Source organism: Thermochaetoides thermophila (assembly GCF_000221225.1).
Source record: "Thermochaetoides thermophila DSM 1495 unplaced genomic scaffold scf7180000011822, whole genome shotgun sequence".
Lineage (NCBI taxonomy): Eukaryota > Fungi > Ascomycota > Sordariomycetes > Sordariales > Chaetomiaceae > Thermochaetoides > Thermochaetoides thermophila.
Genome location: NW_006383038.1, coordinates 2237637 through 2247293, shown reverse-complemented (window position 1 = coordinate 2247293; position 9657 = coordinate 2237637). Strand labels below are relative to the sequence as shown.

General features: G+C 48.2%; 1 protein-coding gene and 1 non-coding gene across 2 annotated transcripts; one reads left to right on the top strand and one right to left on the bottom strand.

Moving 5' to 3' along the window:
- CTHT_0070580 lies at nt 1-90 on the top strand. The gene is given in 2 exon segments: nt 1-38; nt 53-90. It is a non-coding gene; the product is annotated as a tRNA-Ala (tRNA).
- Nucleotides 91-415: 325 nt separating this feature from the next.
- CTHT_0070570 (uncharacterized protein) lies at nt 416-2579 on the bottom strand (the record flags this gene model as incomplete). Its single annotated transcript, XM_006697270.1, has 3 exons — nt 416-1263; nt 1361-2424; nt 2545-2579. The coding sequence occupies 3 exons, from the start codon at nt 2577-2579 to the stop codon at nt 416-418; spliced, it is 1947 nt and encodes a 648-aa protein (XP_006697333.1).
- Between the last annotated feature and the right edge of the window lie 7078 nt (nt 2580-9657).

Genomic DNA, 9657 nt, shown 5'->3' with positions numbered 1-9657 from the left:
GGGTGCATGGTCTAGTGGTATGATTTTCGCTTCGCATCCTACTAAGCATGCGCTTGTGAAAGGTCCCCGGTTCGATCCCGGGTGCATCCAGCCTCTGTCTGATCACCTTTCCTTTTCGGTTTGAAAAGGTATTCTTTTTGCCCATGTTTTCTCGGTCATCTTCTTTTGTCTCATTTGAACGGTTTGTATCCTCATTTTCTTGCAGATCACCACCTGTTTACTGCGTTGGTTTGTGGTTGACTTGGGCCGCTCTAACTGCATGTGGACGTTGCCAGCCCTTGAGAAAGACTTGAGCATGCAAAGTTAGCCAACTGTCTGTTCTCTCTGCCTTTCCATACCAGGTCCTGTTTACTGATACCCGGGCTGTTTAGTAATCATAATGATACGGCGTCTTGCCCAACTCAACAATCGGATTCTAGTCTCTCCACCCCATAAGATACTTATCCACAGGACTAAATCCATGATAGAGATGATCACGATAATTACTTCCTTCATCCTCAAAGATATCGTATGGCTGATCAGAAGGCGCCCATAGATCAGGCGTTTCGTCATCAGGCTCAAACAGCGCCATCAGAGAATGGTTAGGATCGGATGCATCAAACCAGACAATCTCATACCCCGTCGGCTTCCTGATCTTCACCACCACCCGATGCTCTGCCTTCCCTCCCTCCATCTCACGACTCATAGTGTACGGCCGGATTTCGTCGAGCAAGCACGCCCACGAGCACCTCCTAAGGTTTCTTGGAGAAGGAATAGGGTAGGACTTGAGTATAACCTTGAAGAGGATCAACCGGCGGAGTGTGGCACAGGCGTAGGAAAGGAAGCGTGGGAGGATGCCGAGGGAAATATTCAGGTTTTGCAGGCAGAGGACTTGGATGTTTGAGAGGCGCAAGGCGGTGCCTTCGGGAAAGCCCCGTGGCATGGCGAACTCGCCGGCATCGGGTGCCATGAAGAGCTCGTCGGCGCGGATATGCGTTAGGGTGTTGCATGCGGCGGTCATGATCCATCCCAAGAGCTCTTCGCAGTGGGTGATAGAGCGGATGGTCGGGTGTCTGCGGAAGTAGCCGATGTGAGGCCATGCAAGCCAGTTGGGGCTGTCTGTTAGTACGCAGCCCGGCAGGTAGTCAGGCGTGAAAATCGAGGACACGCAGGTGGCGGCACGCCGCTCGCAGTTCTTCGGCCTCGGGGAGAAGGGGGTCGTTCGCGAGATTTTCTTCCGGGTCCCAAGAGATCCATTTCCGCATGGACTTGAGCAGCTGGGGCCTGTCGAAATTCAAGGGGTAGGCTTTGTAATAAGCAAACCAATCGAAGTTAGACTCCTAGAGTGGGAGACATTCTAGCAGGCGAAGGTTGCGTATACGCAGGGCGGTTAGGTTGACGCCTGCGCGGTGGATGGCGATGGGGAGGTTGAATAAGGTGTTTAGAATGGTGTCGAAGATACGGGCTGGGTGATCGCCAAGGCTGTAATGAAGTTTGAAGTAGGATGCCCAGCTCATTGGGCTGAGGAGCCATCCATCGCCACCTTCGAATGGGATCTTTGGTATGGAATAGTCAGCGCATCGAGAGGCATCGCTCAGAACCAAACGGGTTGCCTGGGGCATCTTAGCTATTGCCCCAGCAATCCGTTCAACAGCTGACTCGGGACCCGCCATCAGCAATTTTTGCTGTTTGTTGAAGCGACGCTGATACTCGGTGTGCTCCTTCTCCAGCAGCTGCATCGCTTCGGAGTCCCTGTCCACTGAAGCACTACTGAGCTCTGATTTCCCACCTCGCTGATCTTGCTCATCACCGTTATTGCTGAGAGCCTTCCACTCATCCAAGATTTTATCCCACTTCTCTGGAGTCCTGTTGCCTGGCAGCCGAGTCGAGACGACGTCTTGATATCCTAGATCCTCGAGAACCCTTTTGATTCCTTCCACGTTCCAGATAAGATACTTTGCCGAATTGCGAATGTCCTGAGCAATCTCCTCGGAATAAAAGCCAGCAGAGACTCGGACAGCCTTCACGTAAGGAGAGAAGGAAGTGATCGCAGCAATCTGCTCGAGGTGGTCTATGGACTCTGGGTCGGTGAGCGACACACATGGTGCAAGCATGAGCCATGGTGCTGCAGCAGATGCCAGCCGTCTGCAAGTCAGTCGTATGGAAGCGATGTAGCTCTCATTCGCAGTCAAGTTCTCGTAGAATTGCAGGCCATCGAGCTCAAATGGAACAGTTGGAGAATCCCATTTGACTTCACAAAAGATCTGGTTGAGGATCTCTGAGGGAAGATTGACAAGACTGATGGTTTCATGTGGTAGCTTGCTGCTTTCCTCATCGTGATGCTCCTGGAAGGTTTGGGCTTTTTGTTGTTGGTAACTCGACAGCAAAGTTTTGAATTCAGGTTTAAGGTATGAGATGGAGCACTTGACACTCGAGAATGGACTGCTGGAGTAAGAGAGAATTCCAGTGAGGGTTTTTGCTTTGGTTGGGCTGCCCGCTGAATTATGTTCTGCATGAACTTTCCTGGGGTGCAGACTCCGGGCTCAATCGAGGGGGAGCATTTACATCTGGTATGCCTGTCTTCCAGCCGAAGCGTACATCTTATGTTGCATCAACAGTTAGTGGGATACCTTATAACCAGGGATATGAACGACCGCCTCAAAGCGATGACCTTCATATCTAGAATTGTTTCGAAAGTTAAATAATAGAAAATTTAAAATTATTTACTAATAACATGAAAAAAAAACCAACTACATAGGAAAATATGCCGGCCAAACACAAAAGACAGTCGAAAATGTTCCTTTTTTTTTCTTCAAAGTATCCCGCTATGTCTAAGCTGACATAGCGGGGGTTCTTGATATGCGAGTAACTACCCACCACCATCACACAATACGTGGACCCCGAAGTCCCAGACCAAGCGCAACCCATCATCACGACGTTGATACCACAAACGCGACCAGTCCTGCAAGCCATCTATGCAAGGCAGATGGCCATTAGAAAGACCAATCCCTATCAACGTTGATGGCCAACGCATGCTGCGCTCAATCGCTAACGATCGACCAACAGCATCCCGGCATCAGTAGCATATCAGTTCGCTGTGGCAACAAACATCTGTCTCTTTCCAAGGACGTGGATCTGCCCAGGCACTGTCGAGTAGTGAAAGTCCCGGTTAGTGACGTGTACTGCTGACATGCTCAAACCGATTTATGCACCCGCAACTGCAAGGCATCCAGCTTTCCATTGTTTGCAGCCTGATAAGGAACATTGCTTACGAAGATGCCAGATGGAAGAAGCCAGCATCATAATCACTTCCTCATGCTTTACATCATGAATGGCTTCACCTGTCCCATTGCTTGCTGACCCTCAGATAACATAAAAGGAGGAGACAATGACAGAGTTGCGTCCAATATATAGGTATCTATTGAAGATGACTGACAGCGAACTTCCAGAGTTCCTTTGAGAACTACCCAAAAGAGCGGCATCGGACAATGACCCATCAACATTCTCATCAATAGGCAACCAAACCACCCGTCCGCTTGTCTTCAGCTGGAAATGCTGCTGCCCACTAACCTTGTCGAAAAATGCTGCTCAAGAAGCGCCGCTTCCTGAGGTCAGCCGAACACATGTTGCTTCGAGAGCTCAAAGCCTCTCCACAGTGTGGTTTTGATTCACTGTTAAAACAATGCAATGACCCCTCATTTGCGTTTATCCTTCGATGAGCCCTTGTTCTTTGACCCAAGAAGGCTCGTCATCGAAGTCTTGCCAGGCGTGGATGTGGATGTGAATGGCGCAGAGGAATCATTTTGTCCGCAGAGGAATGAAGTAATACGGTTAAGAGAAAATTTACCTTTCTCCTGACGCGCCTCGGGATTCTGCTGCCTTCCCCAGTGCTGGCAGCGCCCTGGTTGGGTTGTTCCGAGGGAGTTGTCTGTAGACTCACAAGAGATGGGTGAACAGGAAGCGGTGTTTTGTTGGAACCGAAGGGGACGGAGAAGAACAGTCGACCCTGCCACTCCTTATTCGCCCATCTCTTTCCATCGATCCAGAGCTCCATTTGTCCCTGCAATGTTGCCGTGAACATCACAGTCTGCCACCATCATTGGATTGTTATTTCCTCAGACCTTGTCGCTTCCTGTGAGCTCAAGCACGAGAATATCCTGGCCTTGAACGAAGTGACTGGGGAACAAATGTCCCGGTAAAGCACATCAATCTTGTCATCTTCCGTCGCGTAACCTTTGACCAGTATAACGCTGACATCCTTGTCATCGCCCCCCTTAATGTCTTGCCCGTGTTGCTGCCACATGGCATTGAAAGCCTTTTTCAGATTGGCCCGATCCTCTTGGCGCTCATCAACCAAATTCTTAGGGCTGATGAGATACGAGGTATAATCGCTCCCCCAGGGCCTGCGACGATGACAGAAAAACATGTGGATAGATGTGAGGTTAGGATGCGGATTGCACCATCCTTCTTTTTCTCCGGAGCCGCCGGAGGATCTTACTGGTTGAACTGTCCATAATCTTTGAAATCCAGAGGGCCGTAGCAGAAGCGGATATACCTCTCTCTGGTATAGTCCACGTACACTATACCGCCCATAGGTACGTGGACAACGCCCTTTGTTTGGTTCAATGAACCGTCGCGTTTCCATTTACTTCCGGGGAAAATTGCATCCAATGTGTCCGGGAGCTGCCGCCGAGAATAATGGATCCTTTGGAAGAGGGACGCGGGCCTGGAGGAGATTCAATCTTCTTCTTAGCTGAAGTATCAGAGCCGCTGGATGAAGGACGGGTCGAAGGAGGAGACTGGGACTTCCCGCTAGTGGGAGTCTTAGAACCGACAGTCTTGGAACCAGGGGTCGACATTCTTGCAAACCAATAAACACAAAGTGGTATGGAAGCAAAGGGCTAATGTGGACTCAATTCGATAGAAACGGAGACTGACGACTGACCAGCAGTGTCTATGGAGAAGATGGAATCTTGACTGCGCTCTGCTCATACATCAATTTCTACGTCTCAACCGTTGTGCTACCAAGACCTTTATATTTCGAGGCTTCACGTCGTATTTAGCTCTTGGAAGTCACGTCAGGGGATGGATTACTCTCTTGTTGAGGCCTATCGTGAAGGCCATAGCGGTCAGGTAGGTCTCAGTCTTTCCTGCTAAGCGGCTCGGCCACACTCAAAAGACTTACACCATGCGGACTCGCTGGCATCTGAGATTATGTAGGCACTTCCGGAAACCTACAAGACGGAAAGGCAGATATTTATCCCCCTGGGTCTTGGTCAAGCATGTCAAATCATTTTGGGATGCTGCTAAACGTTTTGACGATGTGGCATTGTCAATTACTGTTGGAAGCCACGTTTGAGGAGCAATAAGCACAACCGAGAGGGCTGACGTCCTGTTCCAGATAGACACGGTTGTTATGTGAGATATGTTCTGAGATGCAGGGAATTTGTGAACGACGCTCACCTCAGCAAAGACGTCATCGACGAACTACGACAGCAACAGATTACGCATCAGGAGCAAGCCAAACAAGTTCCACTAATACCTTCTGTAACATCAGTTTGGGATGTTGGACACAAAGCGAAGAAATGAACAGTCAACAGACAGAACTGGGAAAGCCGATTGTTATTTGCAAGATGCATCGGGATCTTATTGCAAACGGTTCGTTCATCCAATGTCCCTCGATATGATCTCAACAGAAGTTCAACTCGAGCTTGGTCGCCAGCCAAAATTACCATGCCCAGTGAACCACACCCATAGGCTGGATAACAATATCGTTAATCGTTAGTAATTTGATCTAGAGCGGTAAAGTGTACGAACCTTCAGCTATTTTGACGAGCATGTCAGACATTCCAACATATTGACAATAATGTACCAAGAGTACGAGCTGTCTTTTTGTTGTAGGCGTGTTGGCTTTCCATCTTTCATCGGATTGCAAGATCATATGCGATGCCGCAATGTCCAGGCGATCAGAATAGCGAAGAAGTACCATTCGGATACACCACCTATGGTGCGTCCTTCAAGCAATTCAGTTAGCGGAGAGCTAGTCCAGTATCACTACCATCCCGCTGGTACAATCATGCATTTCATTGACCCGCCGTATCAAGCAGGGGCTCGTAGGGGTCTGATGGCAAGGGAACTGGATACTCACCGCTTGAACGGATCATAATCAGAAGGCTGGGCGTCAATGTCAAAAGCAAAGCGCCCAGGAGCTGAGGGAGGGGCTCTCTTTCAGGTTGTATGTGCTCCAGCATCCAGCGTGCCGCCTTTTCCGTAGGCTGCTAGACCCCAGCCTCTGTCGTTCTTCATCCCTCATCTATATATAGCTTTGCCGCTCCTTGATCTGCTTTAATTAATAGCTTCAGAGTACTGTCTACAAAAATGCTTCTTTCGTAGGCCCAGCTTTTAGAAGATCTTGTCTTACAACATAAAAATGTGATGAATGAGGATTGACTCAAGCAATCGAGCACAACAGAAGAAGCTTGTTCAGCTTCAAAGAGCTGCATAGTTTTCGATGCGCCCAAAGCGGACAGCTTGTACTATTTCTCGATATTGTCTGAGATGTTGTATAAGACCTTGATTAGTTGATCATCGTAATGTCTCTAAGATACGGAACAGTGGGTGTTTTTGCTCATCAACCGTATGTAGCTAAGTGAATCTGGGTCCAATACTCCAACCACCTGCACAAGAAGTCCTCAAAAACGAGAACTGAATGATCAAACCGAGTAAACTCCGGAGGCCAGTATAGATAATGTTGGCTTTGCGGTTCGGTTTAGCCCTGTATTGTCTGGTCAGTGCCGCAGCAGGGCAGCCCGGCACATGTACATGGTCTGATGTTTCGACCATGGATTGAAAAGCGGCCCATGAAGATACCTTCTGGCGAGTTTTACCAAGGGGCGTACTTGCATTCGATTGTGCGTCCTAGTCCCACAACTGAGAGGTAGCGATCGTGTTTCTGATCATTAGGTGTTCAATCAGTTCTTTGGATAAGATCCCAAACACCTAGTATGTCGAGACCTAAGTCATAGAAACTTTGTAGGAGAGAGCACAGTAAACCCCTCAGAGAGCATTTGATGTCAAAGGCGTACTTTCTTGGTGCTCCGTCTCATAGACGGCGTCTGAACTTGCGTCTGAAGACCCAAGTCCCCCCCCCCCTTCACCATGAACTGCGAAGATGCCATTGTTGACATTTGCTTCGTTCATGGACTCTCCGGCAGTTGTGATTCTACGTGGATATATAAGTCAAAAAAGATACCTTGGCCAAAAGGAATTTCTTTCACGAATCGACATATTCAAGCAGGCTCGTCTGTTGACTTTTGGGTATGACGCCTATATGGTTCGATCAGCATCTGGGGGAAGTTCTGGAATGTTTGTAAACTGTTTGCATTGTCATGCCAATGATCTCCTTCTGGATCTCTTCCAGGAGTGGAAGAAGAGCCCCGATCGACCATTAATCGAGTTGAACTAGACAGACAAGATTGCTGTGTCGAACGCCACTAGGTTAGGCTTCGGAGTATGGCCAGACCAAAGTTAAAATTTTGCGATCTTATGGCCGAATTGATCTATACCGACAAGATTACTATCGTGCACATTGGCTGAGTTCTGCTGCGTCCTTTGGCAGTCATAAAGTTTGTCTACAAGACGTACAAGACAACAAACTTCGAACACCGCTGAATTACGCTGCGGAGTATGGCAATGATGAGGTTCTTAAGCCTATATTATCTGATGATAGGGTTGATCCAGACTGGCAAGAAAACGAACATAGAACGCCATTGAATTATGCTGCGGAGGACAACCGTGCCAAGGTAGTTGAGACTCTGCTATTCGATGGCCGGGCTGATCCAAACCAACAAGACAACAGTGGTCTGACCCCGTTGGGTTACGCTGCGGAGGGTGGTAGCACCAAGATTATTAAGTCTCTGTTATCTGATGGCCGAGTTGATTCTGACCGACAAAATCGCTATGGAAGAACGCCGCTGAGTCAGGCCTGCAGCGAAGAGCCACACTGAGATTATCAAGACTCTGTTATCTGATTGCCGAGTCGATCCAAATCGACGAGACAACAATGCTAGAACGTCACTGAAATACGCTACAAAGTAGGGCCATACCGAGGTTGTTAAAACTTTGCTACCTGTTAGCCGAGTCAGGTCAGTTGGAATGTCGGAATTTACCTTGCAAGCTAGAAGGATGTTACGCAATCTTCCTAAACGAAGCTGTGTCTGAGTGAAGTGTAAATGGGGAGCAAGTACTCGGTGAGCTAGCGTGATGATATCACGACCTCCTGAGATGGGCTCGAAGGTTGTGACCAGGCTATGGAATCTGAGAGACAAGAGTTCTTAAAAAGAATGTTAAACACTGTGGTCACCAGTGGGGGTAAGCATCTGTTTGTAATTGCCGACTGAGGAACTCCTCTTAATAAGTGGCTAGCTAAGTCTTAATACATGAGGGTCTCCTCCAGTGCTACTCCTGCCATCGCGACTATCATCAGCGATACTTGAGTATTACGCCGTGATAATTTGGTTTTGGCAGTGACAATGTCTTAATTGGCCCGTCCTTTCGGTATCCCCCGTGATTTGTGATTCTTTTCTTGGCAGGACCTCCCCCAATCCGTAGGCAGTGACAGATAGTGTAGTTTTTGGTCCTATATGAGCTATATTAGCCTGCTACTGTCCACTTACCTCAAGCAACCTCAAAAATATATCAAACATTGCTAACTCCATTTCTACTCTAGATCTATTTCTAAACTAGCTATATGTCATATAGCGTTAGTACTCCCATTACCATAACAGCCCAAAAGCTCGCCAAAATGATGCAGCCAGCTGCAAAGAATGAGAAGCTCAACACAGACAAGCTGAAACGCTAGATGCGAGTAGTTTTAGCACAACAAAAGGCTTTACCTAAGCTAAAATTAGCAGAGCCAACTCAGTTGAGGAATTCCTAGGACGACGATTTAAGCATCGCCGAACCAATGACAAACACCGACTTTCTCGAACTACGCAAAAGGTCGAAGTCGTTAAGGAATACGGCTTAGGAAGCTCTTGGGCGATTCATATATTAGGGTAGTAAAGGCCGTAACATTTTGTCGCACCGTTAGGAGCATATCATGGGTGGAGAGCCGTTTTGAGTGTGTGAAAGAATAGAGTGCTTGTTGTCTCTCCCACCGGGAGCGATCATGAGCGTAGTATATATACATAGGGAATTTGTTACGATCCAGCAGCGAACCAGAAGTTACCCCGAAGTGGGGTTGGACGCTGCCAGTCAGGAAGAGAAGCGCATTCTCACGATTATAACCATCGTAAAAATCGTGATAATGGTGATAGAAATGCTTGGCAGGACTTCAACGTTATGGCAGGCACCCCGACGGCTTCGGATATGAATATATATATATATATATATATAGAATCGCCCATCCTCAGAGCCACGATGAAGATTCCTAGTCAGCAATAGAAACAGTTGTCAACCAACGACTGGTGACCACAGTTAGCTGCATACCGAACTGTGAGCGGACCCTGATCGCTCTGGTTCTGCAACCTGACCACTATCTTCGAACCCATTTCAGGAGCTTATGGAATCGTTACGTTACCGAAGTGGTTAAAACTCTTTTATCTGATGGCCGAGTTCATCCGGACCGACAAGACAACGAAGGCCAAACGCCGCAGAGTCTGCCTAACAGTAAGCTTC